General features: G+C 45.8%; 1 protein-coding gene across 2 annotated transcripts in view; it reads left to right on the forward strand.

Moving 5' to 3' along the window:
* The window catches only part of LOC126995418 (adipolin-like), a 51,248-nt gene that overhangs the window by 24,497 nt on the left and 4,150 nt on the right, over positions 1-22,601 (forward strand). For both annotated transcript variants that reach the window (XM_050854945.1, XM_050854939.1), the window contains exon 2: positions 22,114-22,506. In XM_050854945.1, coding sequence (XP_050710902.1) covers positions 22,315-22,506 — 192 coding nt within the window. In that variant the 5' untranslated portion in view covers positions 22,114-22,314. The remainder of the gene's footprint in view (positions 1-22,113; positions 22,507-22,601) is intronic.

Below are 22,601 nucleotides of genomic sequence, written 5' to 3' on the forward strand. Positions count from 1 at the left end.
TAAGTTTGATCTTGCCATGGATGTTATCAACATTCTTAGCATTGCCTCAGCATTTTAATTTTGAATCTCACTTGGTATTTGTCTGCAACCTAAAATGTCATCCAGGTGTCCTATATTTCTGGAGAAAGGTTCTTTTATTCTATCATTTCCACAGGTCTTTCTCATATTTTTCTTTGCTAAGAGCCTCTCCCCTGTACTACGCTTCGATCGGAGTCTCACCACTTTCCCATTTCTAAAACGTGACATTTCTTAAGTCCATGTTCCACGCTTTATTCCAGTTGTGCAAGTTATCCAGATCGCGTTGTAATGATTTACAATCAGCGCCTTATATTGTCTTCATGGGTTTCGATTACACTGAAAACGGATTCGCATAACTTGTCAATCTGTCTGTCATGGCACTGACGTACAGCAGTAACACAATTGGTGCCAATGCCGAACCTCGCGACACCACACTTGTTATTGTCCTCCCTGTTACATAGTACAACCGCCACCTGTCTTTTGTCAAGCAGCTCTCGATCCACTTACCTTCCCCGGCACTCCTGTAGGTTTTTAACTTCCAAAGGAGCCTCTTGTGTGGCACTCTGTCAAGGACTTTTTTTTTTTTAGTCTACAAAGATGCAGTAAACGCATCGTTCTCACTCCTGCGTAATATTCACAGCCCTATTATAGAAATTCAGTAAGTTTGAAACTCATGATGATCTCTCTGAATCCAAACTGTCGTTGGTGCATGTTGATGGGTTCTTGTGGTCGGCTCGATCCTCTGTTACGTGGCCCTGTTGGATTTTTAGTGTGATGCCTTTCCTTGTTTCTCCGGCTCATGCTCTCAGTGTGCTGCTTTTCCGAAGTCGCAGTGAGTCGAAGTTGGTCGTTCTGTGTGTGATCCTTTCCCTCGACGGCGGAAGAACACCAAGATGGGAAATAGTGAGCTCGGTGTTCTCAGACGCATCCGCCTCTACTATTCCCAAAGGCCGGAAAGGAGATTAATCGGGTTTTAATGAGTTATTTTTTCACGATCATGGTACAGAAGAATGGTCAAACTGCTACCAGCGTCATAAAACTACACCTAGAAATGCCCAACCCCCCCATGAAAGCCTTGCTAATTAAATGTGTGTGCTTGGAAGCCGCAATGTTTAATAATATTGCTTAGAGTCTGCCTTCAGGGTTCAAACTTTGAAGCCCACACGCTTATAACTCCGTGAACTGACCCTCCTGCCACCTCCTTACTGCCTAGAAGGTGCTATTTACTACGAGACAGTTTGTAGCGGCCTGGGAAGAAGGGTGGTGGCGGTGGTGGTGGTGGTGGCGGGCGTCAGTAAAGGAAGCGGTATTAATGGCAGTAGTATTAGAAGGTGAAGGAGGAGATAGTTGTGACGGGTGTTAGTGGTGGTGATGGTGGTGGTGGTGGCGGGCGTCAGTAAAGGAAGCGATATTAATGGAAGTAGTATTAGAAGGTGAAGGACCAGATAGTTGTGACGGTTATAAATTGGATGAGCTGGTGTTAGTGGTGGTGTGGTGGTATTAGTGGTGGTGACAGTGAAGGAATTCCTGAAGGTGGTACAGGAAAGTGAAGTGATAAATTAGTGGAGCTGGTGTTAGCGGTGACGTAGAAATAGTGAAAGAGGTGATGACAATGAGGAAGTGGATAGTAATGACGATGTTACATTAAGGAGAAAGTTGTGATGGTGGAAATGATGTGCCCCTTCTTTCCCCTCTCTCCCTCCCTCCCTCCCTCCCCATACAAACACTCGCCTCCCTCTCTCCCTCCCTCCTTCTCTCCTCACAAGGACCGCCACCAGGACCTTTCCCAAACCCAAACCCTCTGTCTTCCCATCACTCCCTTCATCCCGCCCTCCGTCCTTCCATCCCTCCCGCCCTTTATCCTTCCCAACCTTCTTCCACTTCTGCTCTTCACTTTTTTTAATCATATTTTGCTTTATAATTTTTTTTTTCGTGCTGGAGGTTCCTTCTGTGCATTTATAACCCTGATTTTACTCATGATCTCACGTCTTCTGTGTTTTCTATAAGATGTATTTAAGGATCTCCGTATTTATGTGTGCGATGTATTTGTGTATTCAAGTGTGTCAAGTCTTTACTCTAACAATATTAATCTTCCGCTAATTCACACCTCCCACGCTACTGCCACCTTTGCCCTCGCTTCCTCTTCCGTCTTCTCTCCCTTCCCCTCCGCCCTTGTCCCTCTGTCTCCACCTTCAGCATATTTGGAAGCCGAAGATGAGATACGTACCGTTTTCTGCGGCGCTGAGGAGACCAAACAAAATTAACTCTCCCTTATATGGCTCATTGTGTTCATTAAGTCACCAGGCTGGAGAGGAATGGTTAAGGAAGATGTGAGACGTGGAGAGGGTTCTGTCGTGTCCGGGGAAGGGAAGGAGGTGACGGCGCAGGGGACTCACTTTTAAACCCGTATTCTTACAGAACGTATCGGCGCCTCATGCAGTTCGTCTGTTTGAAAAGACTCTCGCAAAAGTTCCTGGGAGAGTAAGAGAGAGAGAGAGAAAGAAAAAGAGAGAAAGAAAGAAAGAAAGAAAGAAAGAGAGAGAAAGAGAGAAAGAAAGAAAGAGAGAGAAAGAAAGAAAAAGAAAGAAAGAAAGAAAAAGAGAGAAAGAAAGAAAGAAAGGTAGAAAATACAAAGGACAGAATTGAAAGAACCGAGACATAATAAAAGATACATTAAGAAGACGAGTTAGACATAAATTGCCATATAAAGTTCTCTTTACGCAAGGAAAAGAAAAGAAAAAGAAGAAGAGTGAGAAAGAGAAAGAGAGAGAAGGAAGGAAAGAAAGGTAGAAAGAAAGAAAAGAGAAGAAAAAGAAAATACTCAGATGAAGAAACGCAAAAGACAAGTGCAAAAGACGATAAAAAGAATGTTGATACAAAAGATTAAAAAAAACACTTATCATAATTAAACGTAAGAATGTAACCATGGATAGCAAAAAAAAAAAAAAAAAAAAAAAAATCGTCCCATGAAACAACCAAATGATCACATGGAGTGTTTTGTGATCCTGGTGATAGTTTTACCCGACTTCTACGCCTTGAACGGAAAAAAATCACTCATGAACACCCGATTAATCTTCTCTGTGGCCTTGGAAAACAATCGTAATGAGAGCCCTATAGCTTTAAGAGCCGTATCATTAAACAATTCCTCGCTCAAGCTCGCACATTTGACAGGGCTTTCGTAGGGTTTGTGGGCCTTTCCGTGGGTACTCCTCTGACCCTGGTGGGAGTTTAGCGTAAAATATACAGCCCGATAGGATTAAGAACCATATCATTAAACATTTCCTCGCTCAAGCACACACATTTGACAGGGCTTTCGAAGGGGTTGTGGGCCTTTTCATTGGTACCTCTCTGACCCTGGTGGGAGTTTAGCAAGACTTCTAAACCATGAACGTAAAAAAATACAGCCCGATAGGATTAAGAACCATATCATTAAACATTTCCTCGCTCAAGCACACACATTTGACAGGGCTTTCGTAGGAGTTATTGGCCTTTTCATTGGTACCTCTCTGACTCTGGTGGGAGTTTAGCAAGACTTCTAAACCATGAACGTGAAAAAATACAGCCCGATAGGATTAGGAACCATATCAATAAACATTTCCTCGCTCAAGCAAGTACATTTGACAGGGCTTTCGGAGGGGTTGTGGGCCTTTGCGTGGGTACTTCTCTGACCCTGGTGGGAGTTTAGCAAGACTTCTAAACCATGAACGTGAAAAAAACACTCCTGAGTACGCATTTAACCTCTTTTATGGCTTTTGGAAATAACTGACGCGAGATTCGAAAGCGTCCAAGAATACAGATCAGAATATGGACCTTAGCTTTGTCCGTGTTGTGGTGCAGAAATAGAAACTTTAGAACATTTGCTGCTAGACTGTAAAGAATATGAAGAAATAAGACAAAACCAAAATTTTATGCGGAACACAGAAAACCAAACCAGAGACTACCAAATAGCCAATATATTAGTTTTCCAACCGTTAACACTGGAAGAAATAGAAGACACAAAAAATTACATCACAAAAATCTGGAGCAGAAGCAAAAAGAAAATTCACCAAGACTAAAAGACACAGCAACGCCAACCAATAATCAAGAAACAAGAATAAGGACCGTAAGTGGGAGCCGTTACACAAGGCAATCCCACGCCTACTACTGGACTGGACTTAAAGGGTCGTATTTTAAAACATTTCGTCGCCCAAGTTCACATATTTGACATGGTTTTCGTATGAGTTTAGGGTATTTCCAGGGGTAGTTTTATGACCCTGGTGGTAGCTTGATCCTTCTTCTGTACTGTGAACCTAAAGAAACACTCATTAGAACCCGATCGATCCCGTCTTTGACCTTAAGAAATAGTTGATGTGAGAAGCGAAAGGGTCTTACAATGCCGGACTCACTCACTGTTCGCCGTCAGGAAGCTCCTCCCCCTCACGCCGGCTTAGCAAATGTCCCCGCTGTTAAAAGTTGTCAAAAGTCTTATCCTCGAGGGTAATTTCTGTATATTTTCATCATCCGTAAATTGCTCCGGAGTTTTAGCAAGTATACATCGTCGCTGCGCTGCTGTCGTGTTCGAAGTTGTAAAAAACAAAACACGCAACAAAATCTCGACGGTAGTTTCAGCATCTCCATCATCGTTATTTTGTTCGAGAGTTTATGTAATCAAAACTTTTCCTCTGAGGCATTTTTTTTTTCTCTGAGTATTTTTCTGCGTCCCCTCCTGACGAAGGCTTTTGTCGGAGCTTTTATTTGATTCCACTCTATCGAGGCCGCGGCGGACACCAGACTCTTCGCCCCTCCTCGTCAGGGTCCATTAATGCCCCGTCCTCTGCGTAGTAATGGTGGTGGCGGTGGTGGTGGTGGCGGTGGTCCTCTGTATGTCATTGAAGGGAGTGACAGACAGGCTTTTGAAGTTCTCCGCTCTTTAAAAGGAAGTGTGAAGGGGAAAACCTCTTTATAATTGTATCACACTCGTCTGAGGATGGAGAGGGCGTGCTTCCGACCCGCCTGCTGGAGAGTGACAGACGGAGGGTAGGGACAGAAGAGGGAAGGAGAGGATCAAGGAGAGAGAAAGAAAGGTAGAAATAAAGAAAAGAGAAGAAAAAGAAAATACTCGGATGAAGAAACGCAGAAGACTAGTGGAAAAGACGATACAAAAAATATTAATGGAAAAGATAAAAAACAAACACTTATCATAATTAAACGTAAGAATATAACCATGGATAGAAAAAAAAACTGAATCGTCCCAAGAACAACCAAATGATCACAAACGGTGGAAAGAAAGACTAGAAAAGAAGAAGGAAAGGTTGGAAGAAGGAAAGAAAGAAGGAAAGCAGGAAGTAAATAGAAAAGGGAGAGAAGGAAGGAAGGAATGGAGGGAAGGAAGGATGAAAATAGAAAAGGAGAAAGATTACATGAACGACGGAGTAAGAAGAAAGAAAAGACGTTAAGAGATAAGCAAGGAAGGAAGGAAGACAGGAAGGAGGTGAAAATGTGAAGGAAGGAAGAAAGGAAGGAAAAGGAGTGAGGAAGGAAGGAAGGAAGGGAAGGAGTTAGGGAGGAACGAAGGAGGAAGCGATGAAAGAAGAGGAGGAAGGTAAAGAAGGGAAGTAAGGAAGGAAGGAAGGAAGGAAGGAAGGAAGGAAGGAAAAGGAGTGAGAAAGGAAGGAAGGAAAGGAAGGAGTTATGGAGGAAGGAAAGGAAGGAAGGAGGAGGCGATGAAAGAAGGGGAGGAAAGAAAAGAAGGGAAGGAAGAAAGGAAGGAAGGAAGGAAAGACGAGAGCAACATGACCTTCAGAAGTATCTCACACGAAACAATAAACCTCGAATCCTTCCTTTCTTATCTAACGTCTCAAGGCAAGGATATCACACTCACTTGTTTATCGTCCGGGAGAGGGATACCTTCCATTAGATCCCTTCCTCGTGTCGGTTGTTGGGAAGGTGGCGTGCCCTGTGGAAGGAGGGAGAAGCAGGAGGAGGAAGGAGAAAATGGGTGAGGGGAAAACAGGGAGAAAGGAAAGGAGGGAAGATCTTTGGCTTTTGTGGGAGGGGGAAGACAGGAAAGAGGAATGTAGGAAAGAGGAAAAATGAAGAGGGGAGAGAAGGCAACGAGAAGGAAAGATGAAGAAGGGAGGGGAAGATAAGGAGGAAGGAAGGTAGGGGAAAAAGAGTTGTAGATGATGGGGAAGGAAAGAAGGATGTGGAGGTGGAGGTAGAGAGAGAGAAAGGAAGGAAGGAAGGAAGGAGTGGATCGAGTTCTGGGAAATCCACTCTCACACGGGGAGGAGGGAAGGAGGCCCTGGGCTTTTGGAGGAATGCGGGGGGAGGAGGAAGGAGGAGAGGGGAAGGGGAGGCGAGGGGGGAAGGTCCTGGTTGGGGGTCCTCAGTCCACACATCTTCGGGAGCCATGAAGACCAACCCAAACAATGACTCGAGCTGCCGTCGCCGCCGCCGCCACTTGCTTGTTTTCCCTCGCGTCCAGACGATCGCTTTCGACGTTGTCTCTCTTAGGTCCTGTAACACTGTTTATCCCTCCTTCTCCTTCTCGCTTAGCCTCCTTGTTTTTACGGTCACCAGAGTCGAGACGGATCACAAAGCACACGCACGTAAAGTTGTTGTTTATTGTGTGTGTGTGTGTGTTTATTTCCTCGGTTAGGGAGTTCGATCAATCTTTTGGGGTGTTTTGTTTGTCCTTCTCGGCTTTGGTGTTTCTTGCGTGTTGTCCTGGGCGTGTAAGAAAGGGGAAAGACGGAGAAAGGGAATGAATGTCGCAGCAGTGGTATTTCTTGCGTGCTGTCCTGGGCGTGTAAGAAAGGGGAAAGACGGAGATAGGGAATGAATGTAGCAGCGGTGGTATTTCTTGCGTGCTGTCCTGGGCGTGTAAGAAAGGGGAAAGACGGAGAAAGGGAATGAATGTCGCAGCGGTGGTGTTTCTTGCGTGTTGTCCTGGGCGTGTAAGAAAGGGGAAAGACGGAGAAAGGGAATGAATGTCGCAGCGGTGGTATTTCTTGCGTGCTGTCCTGGGCGTGTAAGAAAGGGGAAAGACGGAGAAAGGGAATGAATGTAGCAGCGGTGGTATTTCTTGCGTGCTGTCCTGGGCGTGTAAGAAAGGGGAAAGACGGAGAAAGGGAATGAATGTAGCAGCGGTGGTATTTCTTGCGTGTTGTCCTGGGCGTGTAAGAAAGGGGAAAGACGGAGAAAGGGAATGAATGTCGCAGCGGTGGTATTTCTTGCGTGCTGTCCTGGGCGTAATTGACTACTCCGTCGGCCACCTCTTCGGATTCTTTACTGGAGCAGCGAGTAGCGGGCATTTTTTATTGTTGTTTCCTTTTTTTGTGCCCTTGTGCTGTCTCCTTTGCTGTAAAAAAAAATGTTAGAGAAAGGGGAGTGACGGAGGAAGGAAAAAATGTATTAGTATGGGTATTGATGATGGTAGAGCGAGGGAAGGGACGCTATAAGGATGATATCGTATGGCATGGCTTTGAGGTGTGTTTGTCTGTTTTTGTTTGCTTGTTTGTCTGTGAGAGAGAAATTGACGATCAAGAGAATAGAAATAAGAAAATACAAAGGACGGAATTGAAAGAACCGAGACATAAAAAAAATATACATAAAGAAGACGAGTTAGATATAAGTGGCCATATGAAGTTCTCTTAACGCAAGAAGAAGAAAAGAAAAAGAAGAAGAGTGAGAGAGAGAAAGAAAGAAAAAGAAAGAAAGAAAGAGAGAAAGAAAGAAAGGTAGAAATAAAGAAAAAGAGAAGAAAAAGAAAATACTCAGATGAAGAAACACAGAAGACAAGTGCAAAAGACGATAAAAAGAATGTTAATAGAAAAGATAAAAAATAAACACTTATAATTAAACGTAAGAATATGACCATGGATAGCAAAAAAAAAAAAAAAACAGAATCGTCCCAAGAACAACCAAATGATCATAACCGATAAAAAAAGAAAGATTAGAGAGAGCAAACGCAAGAAACAGCAGGAAATAAAATAAAATAGCGACGAGGGAAGCAGAAACAGAAGAAAGTGGAGAAGGATAGAGGAGGAGGAGGAAGGAAGTGAAGGAGAAGGAAGGAGGAAATTGAACAAATATAAAGGAACAGAAGTGGAAGGTAAAGAAGAAGAAAGCGAAGAGTAAGGATAAGTAAAAGGAGGAGGAAGAAGTTGAAGAGGAGAGAGAAGAAGAGGAAGGATAAAAAGGAGGAAAAGGAAGAAAGGAGAGGTTGAAGAAGAGAAGAAGGACGAAGGCGAAGACGAGCAGAACCAAAAGGAGGAGAAGGATAGAGATGGCGAAGAGGAATTAGGAAGAGAAGGAGGAGGAGGAGAAGAACCAAGTGAAGGAGATGGATAGAGATGGAGAAGAGGAATTAGGAAGAGAAGGAGAAGGAGGAGGAGGAGAAGAACCAAGTGGAGGAGAAGGATAGAGATGGCGAAGAGGAATTAGGAGGAGAAGGAGGAGGAGGAGGAGGAGAAGAACCAAGTGAAGGAGATGGATAGAGATGGCGAAGAGGAATTAGGAGGAGAAGAAGGAGGATGAGGAGGAGAACCAAGTGGAGGAGAAGGATAGAGATGGCGAAGAGGAATTAGGAGGAGGAGAAGGAGGAGGAGGAGAACCAAGTATAGGAGAAGGATAGAGATGGCGAAGAGGAATTAGGAGGAGGAGAAGGAGGAGGAGGAAAACCAAGTATAGGAGAAGGATAGAGATGGCAAGGAGGAGGAGGAGGAGGAGGAGCAGGACCTGGAGGAAGAGGAGGAGGAGGAGAAGCAGGATGAACAAAGTGGGCATCGAGTGAAGGAAACTGGAGTCCGACTCGAAGAAAAACAAATAGGTGTCTCCTGAGCGTGTCGGGTCCGAGGGGCGGCGCCAGGCGGGGAGAGAGAGAGAGAGGGGGGGGAGGGGAGGGTAGGATAGGTTAACATAGGCCAAGCAAACACATATAAGCAGACAGACATGAATAAAAAGATAGATAGACAGACGGACAGGTAGACACAAACAGACAGAAAGAGAGACAGATAGATGTATACAGAGACACAGATAGGGAGAAAGACAGACAGACGGACAGGTAGACAGACAGACAAACAAACAGGGAGACAAATAAAGACAGACCGAAGGGTAGACTAATATAAACAAAACAGACAAACACACATACAAAAACGGAGATAATATATTCAACCACACACACACACACACACACACACACACACACACACACACACACACACACACACACACACACACACACACACACACATACACACACACACAACATTTCGAACAGACATTTAAACAGACAGACAGACAGACTAACGGAAGAGGATCAGACAGGCAGACAGACAGCAGACAGAGCGTGCATTCATAACCGTAGACTCCATACATGATTACGCACACACACATACATACATACATACATACATACATACATACATACATCTAGAGTGACTTGTAGTGGCGACGATGAAGAGACCAAGTAACACACAGACCCAGAGACAGACAGACACACAGACAGACAGACACATAGACAGACAGGGAGGGACAGCCAAAGCGAAGACCAGATATTAATTAGATAAGACTAACGAGAAAAGAAAGAGACGGTCGACGGTTTGGTAAAAAAAAGAGGACAAAGTTGAGCGAGGGAAAAGGAAATGGCCCTTGCTGCGCCTCCGACAAGTGGGGCGGAGGAAAAAAATAAGGAAATGTGAAGATAGAGAATAAGGAAAAAGGAGACGGGTGCAATTCTGGAGATACGAACGCGTTTGAGAAGCTTAAGAAGAATAAGTGGAGGACGATGCAGGGCAGTAAGATGATGATGATGATAAAGAAAAAGAAGAAGAAGAAAAAGAAAAAGAAAAAGAAAAAGAAGAAATGAATGAAAAAATGAAAAGAGAAAGAGATAAAGAAATAGAAGAGAAAGAGGAAGAAAAACATGAGAGAAAATATAAAGGAGAGAGAGAAGAAAAGAAAAGAAAAGAAGAAGAAGAAGAAGAAACGGAGGAAAACTGAAAAGATAAAGATAGAGGAATAGAAGAGGAAGAGGAAAAAATATGAAAAAATAAAAAGGAGAGAGAACAAAAGAAAAAAGAAGAAAAAAAAGAAAAAGAAAAGAAAAAAAGAAAGGAAATGGAAAAACAGAGATATGGAAATAGAAGACGAAGAGAGAGAGAGAGAGAGAGAGAGAGAGAGAGAGAGAGAGAGAGAGAGAGAGAGAGAGAGAGAGAACACTTCTTAACTTTAATTAAAAGCTCTCGCTCAACCATCTTCCATTCGGGTTCGAACTTTCTTTCTCCTCCTTCTGCTCCTCCTCCTCCTTTTGCTGCTCTTCCTCCTCCTCCTCCTCCTCCTCCTCCTCTTCTCCTCCTCCAGTATCGAGTGTTGCTCCTTGAGATGAAGACTCGCAAACTGCCTCAGATTAATTAGAAACAAGTTACGGAAGACCTCATCAGAGAGAGAGAGAGAGAGAGAGAGAGAGAGAGAGAGAGAGAGAGAGATGCTGTGGGTTAAAATATATAGACTGTATTGAAAAGGAAGAGGAATAAGTGAACAAACGGGAACGAGAGAGAGAGAGAGAGAGAGAGAGAGAGAGAGAGAGAGAGAGAGACTTAATATTCCCGTCACCTCTCCTCGAGTTATTGGTGGCGACGTTCAATGAATGTATTTAGATTTGATGGAGAATTGATTCCCTACAAGGTCAGATCAGTCAGTGAAGGAGAGAGAGAGAGAGAGAGAGAGTGGGGAAATAAAATGAAGACGGTAGAGAAGTGGGAGAAGAGTGAGGGGACGAAAGAGAATTGTTGGGGTTATAAAAGACTAAGAATGGACGGGCAGGGAAGAAGCAGCCAACAAATGAATAATAAGACATTTAACAGCAGCAAAACAGTGCACAGGAATAGACGAAGAGAAGGAGAAGAATAAATGGGGATGAAAAGAAGAAGAAGCAAAAGACGAGCCAGAGGAACGATGACTAAGCGAAGACGAGGTTGTAAAGGAAGAGTTGGACGAAGGTGGACGAAGAGAAGGACAGACACAATAAGGATACAGAGAAAATGCGGCAAAAGAGAGAAGCCAGAGAAGCATTGGAGAGCAGAACATAAGAACATAAGAACATAGGGAAACTGCAAGAGGCCGAGTGGTGATAGAGGAAGCGTAGCGGCGACAAAACAAAAGAAAGAACGTTTAAGAGATGAGAAAGTGGACGACGAGAAGCTGAAAAAAGGGAAGCAGGAAGAGGCGAATGGAGATAAGGAGGCAAAGAGGAGGAAGGAGCAGACTGGGAGAGATAAGGAGGGAGAGGAGGAGAGAGAGAGAGAGAGGGGGGGGTGAGTGGTGATTCCCCCCGATTATGATGCTGTCACTGTTCTTGAGTCTATCACTTGTTGGCAAAGTCACCAACAACAACAGTGCGAAGCTGATACTGGGATGAAGGAAAACGCTTACTACTACTACTACTACTACTACTACTGATGATGATGGTGGTGGTGTTATTGTGCGTAGTAGTGGTGGTGGTTTTACTTGTTTTTATCGTTGTTGTTGTTCATAGTGGAAAATTACATAAGTTAGTAGGCAATTTTCATAATGGTTCTGCAGGAAAAAAATATGGTAGGACGGACACTCTCTCTCTCTCTCTCTCTCTCTCTCTCTCTCTCTCTCTCTCTCTCTCTCTCTCTCTCTCTCTCTCTCTCTCTCTCTCTCTCTCTCTCTCTCTCTCTCTCTCTCTCTATGAATCACGGCCCGTCACTCACCTTTCCCAGAACTGTTGCTTATTTTTCTCATTGAAGTGAGTCTTTCCTCATCCTTCCGTTCCTCCAGTGTGCCTCCCTCTTCCTTTCCCCCCCTCCCTGCTTTCCCCTCCTTCCTCCTTCTTTATATTATCTCCTCTCCCTCCTCTCCTCCCCCTCCTCTCCTCTCCACTTCCCAGCCTTCTCCTCCTCCACCTCCTCCTTCGCTTTATTCATCTCATCCTTTCATCTTCTCTTTTCATGTGTCTCTTTTTCACGCCTTTGAAATTTCTAACTATCTGCTTTTTATTCATTTTTCTTCCCTCACTCGCTCCTGCACCTCTTCATTTTCTCCTTTCCATTTCTTAATTTCATTGCCTGTATTTCTCCTTTACTTTTTTTTATCTATATCCTTTCTTCCTTTTTCTTTTGTGCATCTTTGTCTCCGTTTAAATTTCCAGTCTTCTATTTTCCCCTTCTCTCTTGCTTTTCTTTATGTACCGTCTTCTCTCCCCTTCTCCTTGTGTCTATGCTTCTCCCTCCTCTGCCCTTTCCTCTACTTCCCCCCTCTTTCTACCCATTCTTCCTCTCCTCTCCATAATTTTCCTTCTCTTCTTCACTCTTCTTTACCATCCTCTTCCTCGCTCCTGCTTATTTACGTTCATCTCCTTTCCATCTTTTACTTCCCCTCTTCTTCCTTATATCTCTGCCTCATTCCCACCTCTACTTCCCCTCAGTTTCTCTTCTTTATATTCCTCTCCTCTCCTTACCGTCCCCTCTTTTCCATCTCTTCCTCCTTTATTTCTTTCGTGTCTTCTTATTCCCCTCTGTTTCTCTCCTTTCTGTTAATCTACCATCCTTTCCTTCCCCTCTTTTCCCCCTCTTCCACTTCTCTCTCTTTCTCGTTTCTTCTTATTCTCTCTCTCCTCTTTTCTTCGTCTTACCTTCTCCTCTCTTCCTCATCCTCTCTTCCTTCCTCTGTTTCTCACCCTCTCTTCCCCTCTCTTCCCCCCTCTCTTGCTACACCTCTTCCTCTCATCTTCTTACCTTCCTCTCCTCTTCCCACTAATATGACGTAACCTTGAGAGATGGAAGTGAATCATCTCATCCGGAGGTACTCACTTCTCCCTCACTTACGGGTGGTCGAGGTGTGTGTGTGTGTGTGTGTGTGTGTGTGTGTGTGTGTGTGTGTGTGTGTGTGTGTGTATGGTGAAAGGTGTTGTGTGAGTGTATATACGAAGGCAAGGGTAACGATTGCTTTTGATTACCTTAGATGAGATTTCAGGTTGTAAGATGATGAGTCAGGGGGTGAGTGAGCAGGATCGAGGTACTTGGGCAGGAGTGGATGGGTGGATGGGCGGGTGCGGGTGGCTCGTGTGGGTGGGGGTGGTGGGTGGGTGGGCGGTGGCGGGGTATGAGAAGGTAATGTGTGTGTGTGTGTGATTGTGTTTGATTGCTGAGGGTGAGAATAAAGGTGATATAGAGATGATAAGGACGTGTGTGTGTGTGTGTGTGTGTGTGTGTGTGTGTGTGTGTGTGTGTGTGTGTGTGTGTGTGTGTGTGTGTGTGAGGGATTGACTTGTGTGTATACAGGTGAGTGTCGGTATGTCTGGAATGCAATAACGAAGCACCTGTTCAGACCGTGCAAATGAGTTGGTTTAAAAATCGTGGACAAGGGAGGAATGAAACACTGCATGGACGAGAGGAAAGGAGGAAAAAGAGGCAGTCAGGTAGGGAGGGAGGAACAGAGGAGAAAGAATAAGGGAGCTGGTGGAGGAAAGAGAGACGAAGGGAGAAAAGGAGCGAGAGAGGGAGGTAGAATTTGAACCATTCCTGAGTGACGTGCGTAACATTGTTTTGACGCGAACAATCCATTCACGTGAGCGCAAATGGAGGTGCTCGCATGACACCACCTTGGGTCACGCTCTCAGGTTGCCGCTCTGTTTACACGGGAGTGGCTGGGAGGCGGCCGGAAGCCCCTCAGGCAACGCTCTTCAACTTTGTTTGCTCTTTCTGTATACACGTACACAGTCCCTCTCTCTTCCCGGCGCGCCACCCTTGGGAACACCAGCATCCCAAGGGCCTTCCTCGCCGGGCACTCCATCGCGGTGTCCTCAGGCGGGATCAGAGCGTCTCACAGTCTTAATTACGCGGCCGAGGACTGATGACGTCTTTGGGCGACTGGCTGGATCTGGGTTAGCATAAAGTTGCGGTCGGTGTCTGGGGTGGGCGCCGCGGATGACTCCTGCTTGGCGGGCGGGAGGGAAGGGAAGGGGCTAGTCGAAGGGTTGCTGGGTGATGGTCTGTGTTTGGGTGTTGGCTGTGGGTGATAGATGATTGGTGTTGGATGGGTGATGGTTTCTAGGTGTGAGGTATATAAGGGGTGGGTGGTTGGTGGGTTCTAAGTATGGGCTGAGGGAGGAGTGGGTGTGTAGTGGGTGTGGGGTAAGGAGCCTGTGGGTGGTGGGTGCTGAGAGTGGGGTGGGTCGGTGTAGGGTGTGGGCTGTGGGGTGGGTGTTGACTGTTCCATTCATACCTTCGTGTTTCGTAAATGACGTTAAATCTTACAGTGAACACTAATTAGAACACACACACACACACACACACACACACACACACACACACACACACACACACACACACACACACACACACACACACACACACACACACACACACACACACACACACACACACACACACACACACACACACAATCATACCTTCGTGTTTCGTAAATGACGTTAAATCTTATAGTGAACACTAATTAGAACACACACACACACACACACACACACACACACACACACACACACACACACACACACACACTCATACCTTCGTGTTTCGTAAATGACGTTAAATCTTACAATGAACATTAATTAGAACACACACACACACACACACACACACACACGCACAATCATACCTTCGTGTTTCGTAAATGACGTTAAATCTTATAGTGAACACTAATTAGAACACACACACACACACACACACACACACACACACACACACACAATCATACCTTCGTGTTTCGTAAATGACGTTAAATCTTACATTGAACACTAATTAGAACACACACACACACACACACACACACACACACACACACACACACACACGCGGATCCTGGGAACACAACAGCAAAGGTTACTGCAATAAGCGACTCGCCCTCCAAACAAGGCGGCCCCGCTTACATCACCGCCCGCAGACCTATATTTGTCCCTCTTCGCCCCTTGTCCAGGCCCTTCAGGTTTTGTTTGCCTCGCCGTGAGCCTAATTTATCCCATTCATTCTCTTCGGCTGAAGGACGAACTAATGTTTATCGCCATTTATATAGTACAGTTTATTTTTTTCTGCTTTATAAACCTGCTTAGTAAGAATTTAGCTAATATTTATAATTTCAATGGTGTTTGTGTTTACTACCATTCATCAAAACGCTACATAATTACACGTATTCATTATTAAACTTAAGCGCCTCCGTGGTGAAGTGTTTAGCATCCACTCATAGCTATGAATCCGTGGGCCTGAGATCGTATTCTGCCCTGGACAGTCAGCGCACAGCCTACCAAGCAGTTCATCCTCACTTTCGGGCTGGTCGATAACTAGACACTTGGGGACACCTGGGGAAGGCAACCTGTGGCAACGCGGATATCACACATGCCCTGTTTCTCGGAGTGATGGATTATATTTCTCGCCACAGGCTCAAGGGCCAATGCGACGGGGATGAGCACCGAGGCCACGCGCAGCTGCAACGTATTCTCCCAATTTTACTATTTATAAACTTGCATTTTTCCTGCGTCGCGACGTTCCGTAAATTTCACAAACATTTACTTCTCACATTTTTTCTCGCATCCTGTCCACCGTTGCCAGATTATCGTACTCAGAGCATAGTATTTACCGGTTTCTGACGCCTAACTATTGCCAAGAAACATCAGGAATTAACTATTTTAACGATAATTATGAGTGAATCTCCTTATTGGGTCCAAGAGACAGTTTTGGGGTCGGAAGAGGCTGAGTACGACAATCTGGCAATTAACGTTGCATCACAGTAATGAGGAAATCAAAACTAATGGCTTTCCTTGTTTTATTATTTTTTCTTATTTACATCACTAATACAAAAGTCTGGGGTGGATACCTTCGCGCCTGTACACAATCCCCGCTTCTTTCATATCTAATTTTGAGGAGAGTTTATATTGCACCTTTGTTGTCCATCGATCCTCTGTGTGGCATTTTTGCGTCTTTTGTCTCGTGATTCTTCTACTCTCCTCCACAGTCGAAGAGATGAAGAAACAGTTACCGAAGAGCCCATTTCAGTCTTTCCGCGGCCTTGATACTATAGGGAGGGCGGGAGGGGAAGACAGGGAGCCAGAATAGCAGCGAGGGAGACGAGATAAGACTGCAGGGAAGTGGGAGGAGGGAGAATAAGGGAACTAGGAGGAAGAAGGAAGAAGGGAGAAGCTCAAAGGAGGAGATAAGGAACGAGAACCACAGGAAAGCGGGAAGAGAAGTAGAGGAGCATAACGGAATGAAAGGAGGAAGAAGTGAGATTAAATAAGGAAAAGAAGGAAAAGAGGAAGAGAGAAAGGGGAAGAGAGGTAGAAAGGGAGACGAAATGAAGAAGAGTGACAATTGAAGTACGGAAGAGAGATATTAGAGTGAAGATAATGATGGGAAAGGAAAATAGAAGATGCATGGGAAAGATGAGTGGAGAAGGAGCAGTCTGGTGGGTAAATGTAGATAAAAGGAAAGAAAGTGAAGGAGGAAGGGGGAAGAGGGAGACAAGAAGGTAGCGAAGGAAAAAAATATAAATAAGATAGAAAAAGGAGGTGGAAGGAAAGTGAAACGGAAGGTGAAATGAAAGCAGAAATAGAAGAGAACGAAGATGAAGAATGGATAGAAGAGAAAGGGAAGACGGGAGACAAAGAAGGAATAGGAAGGGGAAGAAAAGAGAGTGGAAAAAGAAACTAGAGGGAGAATGATGAGATAAAAGAAGAAGAAAAGAAGATGAAAATAAATAGAAGAGGGAAGAGGGGCGGACGAAGAAGGAATAGGAAGAGGAGGAAAAGAGAGTGGAAAAGGAAACTAGAGGGAAGATAATGAGATAAAAGAAGAAGAAGAAAAGAGATGAAAATAAAGAGAAAGGGAAGACGGGCGGACGAAGAAGGAACCGGAAGTGGAAGAAGAGAGTGGAAAGGAATACTGGCTTAAAAAAAAAAGTAGATTGGAGGTAGAGAGGAAAGAAAGAGAAGAGGAATGAGACAACGGTATCTAAAGAGAGGTAAATAAAAACCCGAAGAAACTGAAGTGGGCAACAGAAGAAGAAGGAAAGGAAAGGAAGGAAAGAAGGAAGGGGATGAAGAGGAGAAAGATCGATTATGGGAAGTGAACTCAAGGGACAGAAGAAAAAGGGGAAGTGAGCGAACAGTGAACCGAGTATGCGCCGGGAATGACTGCGAGGTTTGGCGGAGTGGAAAAAAAGAAGAAAAAGACGAAACATGAAATAAAGTCGATGAAGTGACATGCAGAACGAATGTGAAGGAAGTGTGGACGTCAAGTAAAAAGAAAAAAAAGAAAAAGAAAATAGTAAGAAGAAATAAATAAAAGGAGATATAGGCGAAAGTCAAGAAGTGAGGTTTAACTTTAGCAGCGAATAGAAAAAAATAGATACATACACAGACAGACAGACGGACACATGGATACTAGAGAGAAGAAAAAATGTAAAGAACCAAAATATGTGAAAGAGGCAGGAAGAGGGATGAGGTAACACACACACACACACACGCACACACACACACACACGCCACCCCGTCACCGTGTGTAGCTGGTGTGCCAAGATCTGCGTCATTCATTATAGCGGCGCCAACATGGAGGGCAGCGCATTACCACGCCTCGCCTCGGCCTCCTCCCCGACACGTCCCCCTCCTCCTCCTCCTCCACCCACCACCCTTGCACCCTCCACCTCCTCCTCCTCCTCCTCCTCTCCCCACCCCCTGTGCCTCTGTGCCTCTTCCGCCTTCTTTTCCTCCTCCTTCTCCTCTTTTCGTTGTCTCCTTCCTATTTCTACATTCGTTTCTCCACACTCATCACTCCCTCTTCGTCTTCTTCCCACCCCTGCGCTCTTCCTCCTCTTCCCCTTCTTCCTCCTCCTCCTCCTCCTCCTCCTCTCTTTTCATTGCCTTCTTCCATATTTCTCTCTTCATTTCTCTTCTCCTCCTGCTTCTCCTCCCGCTTCAATGGCTCAGCTACTCACGAACAAACACATTCTCTATACAGCCAATTATTGTCACTCATATTCTCTAATTTGTGTGTATTGGTCTCTCTCTCTCTCTCTCTCTCTTTTTTTTTACTTATACTAGGATACATACAGATTTTACGGAGAAAATTACACCCTGCATAACATAGGTATAAAAAGTAAAATTTGGTAGGCTAAAGGTTACATGGTTAGTGTTACCTATCTTAAAACCTAACTCTGCACATATTTATTATCTGCGGCTAAGCAACCAGCCATTCACTGCTGTTTTAAAACTTTGGAGAGTGAGTCCTCTAAGGTTCGGCTGAGTTACCTGTAAGGCGTTCCATAAACTACCATGGCTGTTCACAAACTGACGCTGGTGGTCCCACGTTCGGCAGCGGGCCCGTATTAGTTCATCAGGAGCCGAAGACACAGCACGGGCCCTGAGCCCTGCGGTTTGGCTGTCCCGAATCCTGCAGGTGACTCACTCTCTGTTCCTGTATTTTGAACATCACAGTGAGTCCCGCAAAGTCTCGTCGGTGTTGGAGGGTGTGGAGGTGTCGCTCCTGACTGTTGCTGCTGTCCTTGATGAGCCTCGCTGCACGGTTCTGTACTTTATCCAGGAGGGTGAGGTGTTTTTTGGCAGCGCCACCCCACGCAAGGCACGAGTACTCCAGTGAGGACCGAACCTGTGCCTTGTATAGGATCTCCAGCCCTTTCTTGTTGAGAATCCACGACATTCTCCTTAACACAGCCAGCTTTCCCGAGGCCTCTCTGGCAATGTGGGTTTTGAAGATCAGCTTCCGGTCGTAGGTGACCCCAGCACCTCCACGTCTTGTGGAGCCAGCCTGTCCCCATTTAAGTTCAGGTGCAGGGCCGTACTCGACCTTGAGACATTGAGCAGCTGCGTTTTGTGCGGGGCAAACTTCACCTGCCACATGTTCCCCAAGCTATGATTTTTTTGAAGTGGCAGACTCTTCCTCTGGGTCGTAGCTCTGGGTCAAGGTGATGTCTGCATAAGTCCTTGAACTGGGGATGAGTTGCAGTAGGTCATTGATATAGCTGTTTCTCTCTCTCTCTCTCTCTCTCTCTCTCTCTCTCTCTCTCTCTCTCCCCGTAGTGTTGCTCATCCTCTCATTCATCCTGTCAATCCGCTCTCTCCCACGATCCCTCTTCCCCGTACTCCTCTCCCTGGCCTCTCCCGCCCGCCTCACGCCCTCCGCCCGTCTCCCGCCTCCCTCTCCTTCATCACCACCCGCTGTATGCTTTTCCTCACCTATGCACTCACGCCCGTCATCTCCCAGACACTCGATGGCACGACGCACCCAAAATTATCTTGTTTACTCCTATTCCTTGACTCTTTCCTCGCTCGTTTACTTCCTCCTCCTCCTCCTCCTCCTCCATGTCCTTCTTATGATAGCCATGCGGGGCTTCCTATACTCGAACCTTCCCTTACATGCTCTTATTGTTCCCCTTCTTCCTCCTCCTTTTTGTTCTCCTCCTCCCTTTTTTCCTCTTCCTTTTATTCCTCCTCTACTCTTTATTTTTTTTTCTTCTCCGCTGTTTCTATCTTCGGTTTTTCTGTCTTCTTCTTCTATCTCCTTCTTCTCCTCCTCCTCCTGCTCCTGTTTTATTCTTTTTCCGTTTTTTCGTCCGTTTATTGTCACAACTTTTTTTTTTTCTTCCCCGCTGTTTCGACCACCGGCTCTTCTGTTTTATTCCTTCTCCTCTTCCTCCTCCACCTCTGTCTCTACCGTCGATCGGCTCTTCTATCTTTCGCTTACTCCACCTCCTTCTTTCTTCTCACCTTTTGGCTCTTCACTCCTCCTCCTCCACCTCCACGTACTCTTCCTTTATATTATCTTTTCGCGCACGTCTTCGGCACAGCTGTTTTTGTGGTATCGAAACCCATTGATGTGAAGTGTGGGTTGAGGACTTGTGGCTCGCTCCTGAATGTCCCTCATCCTCACACTCCGATTCAAAGGAAAGGTTCCCTCGTTTGTATGAAGAAGAAAAGGAGAAGGGGGCGAATGAGACACACTCAGACGAAAAAAATACGGTGTTTTTGATGTCTCGGTTTGCTGAGGTGCAGACGGCCAGAGGCGGGGCGGAAGGAGCGAGGATTGCAGGTGTCGAGTGGTGTGTCAGTAGCCCGATACGGAGGCGAGCAAAGTGGCCGCACTACCACCGCTAATAAAGTGTGACCTCTTAAGGGACACGGCGGGGAGAGGTGAGGGGATGAGATCAGGGAAAGTGTGGAGTATTGTGGTGTTTTTACCTTTTTGGTCTTATTTATGTATTATTTATATAGACAGGGTAGAGTCAAGCTCGTAATGTCTCGCAATTCAACGCATTCTTTCACATAAATCTTCAAATCTATGTTTACTATTGACGATGGCATTTGGTAAGGCTTTCCATCCCTTATTCTGGTGGAGAGCAGGCACACATTACTGTGCAAACGTCCTTTTGATGTTAGCTTCTCATAAGTGATGTGTGTGTGCGTGTGTGTGTGTGTGTGTGTGCGTGTGTGTGTGTGTGTGTGTGTGTGTGTGGTGAGTCATCGGTGTCACTAGGCTCAGGATGGGTCAATCAGTGAGTCACGGAAGGTGCAAATGTGGGGTAATGTGTCGAATGGAAACACAGGCGCCGGGAAGGTGTGTGTTTATCCTCTCGGCTCCTGGCGCCGGCCGACCCCCAGGCCCCGGTCGCGCCACCGAGGCAGAACAACATCCTCCTCTTTATAAGGGGCGCCCCTCACCACCGCGCTCGGCTTGTTTGATGTCCTGAAGATGAGCTGCCCCCTCCCTTCCTTCCTCCCTTCCGCCCACCGCCTCACAAGTAAGCCGCTCTTCCTTCCCTGGGCCTGATTTTCATTCTCACGTTCCGTTAAAATCACGTCCAACTAAAAAGAATTAAAACGTGTACGTAAGTGCAACATTATATCAAAATTATTGTCAACTTTACTTCCGATTTGCGATGATCTCCGTTGTCGTGCACGCTACATCGAAATTAAATATAATAAGGACAGCGTTTTTGCCCTTTATTTTTTTTTTTGCGTTACTTTGACTGAAAATGTTTTTTCTCAACATATCCGAAATAATATATATATATATATATATATATATATATATATATATATATATATATATATATATATATATATATATATATATATATATATATATATATATTTGCATTATCACGATTATTTTCACTATGATTTTGTGATTTTTTCTAATATATTCAAGGTTTAATTGAAATAAATTAATCCTCCTCCGTATGTTTACTCCGAGTTATCTTTGCCATTAGTTTTCTCGGAGGTGCGTCAGGTGTTCTCAGAATGGATCTTTATCGAGGAAAGACAGAAAAAAGTTTGACGTAAAGCTCTTGTGGCGGCGGTGGCACTGGTCCCGCGGCCTCGGAGCCACGCCTGATACCGGACTTTTTTGCCGCCCTTGGCCTTCACCGGACCGACGAACAGGCAAAAACAACTCTCGACCGTTATTAGAGTTTCGTCCACTGTGTACGCTGATGCAGGAAAGCTGGCGTATTATCATGCACCCCAGAATCTCCGCTTCTCCATACTCATTTGTCTGCAGCCTGGCGACGTGTGGAACTTGTGATGTCTGGGCCCGTCCGCCTCACACTTGTTGTCGTCACGAATCACTCAGCCGTGTCTGGCACTCGTACCTGGCACTCCCTTCGTGTGTGTGTGTGTGTGTGTGTGTGTGTGTGTGTGTGTGTGTGTGTCAGTCTGTCTGCCCGTGTTTATGTCCGTCTCGCCGAGCGTCCGACCTCGGCTCAAGTACCTCTGGCAGATTGTGTTGCCGTTACCGCCTTTCAAACTCTACTTATGGAACGATTTAGGTGTTGCTCCGAGCCGCGGCGCGTGTTGCTCCGTCTGGGGCCGCGTGGGAGCGTGGAGGACACGTGCTCGGCCGGAGGCACCTCGCCGAGGAAAGAGGAATGGCGGGAAACTTGAGGGACTTTGATACCTTACCTCTAGTAACGATGCAACTAAACTGTTCCGACATATATTAATGAATCAGCGCTGCAGAGATAATTATTTAGACTTTAGAGAGCTGGCTGCTGATGACGCCGGGGTCGTCTGCTATCACGCTAGTCATCTTGGTAACAGCGGTGGTCATTTCTCTTCCACAGCACGACATAACTACCTTCGCGACCAGATGTCCTCCGCCTCAGCATCGTGGCGTGATCTCTGACTCCCCGGTAGCGGTGGACCCAGAAGGAACGACTCAGCGCATTCCTAAGCACCAGCGGCACTGACAGCAATACCTGCGGCACCAGCGTTATTACCAACGACAGTAGAGCAGAAAAAGCAGCACCAGTAGGAGTGAGAGGATGCGGGCGGGCGTGTGTTGGCGCACCGGCGCGCTGGGTGCCTGGCTGCTGCTGCTGCTGCTCGTGAGTGTGCGGGCGGCTGAGGGCGTGAGGAGCATGGTGCGGGGCAGCCACACCCGCGACGTCTCCCTCGGCAGCAACACCCTCCAGAGTCTTCAGACACTGTGGCAGAAGGAGGGCCAGGAGGAAGAGGTGAGACACACACACACACACACACACACACCATTCTACTCATTCCTTCCAGTCAGCTCGTCCTCAAGGCTCATAAAATGCGCCGCCGGTTACAG

The sequence above is a fragment of the Eriocheir sinensis genome, chromosome 1 (assembly GCF_024679095.1).
Source record: "Eriocheir sinensis breed Jianghai 21 chromosome 1, ASM2467909v1, whole genome shotgun sequence".
In the NCBI taxonomy this organism is placed as follows: domain Eukaryota; kingdom Metazoa; phylum Arthropoda; class Malacostraca; order Decapoda; family Varunidae; genus Eriocheir; species Eriocheir sinensis.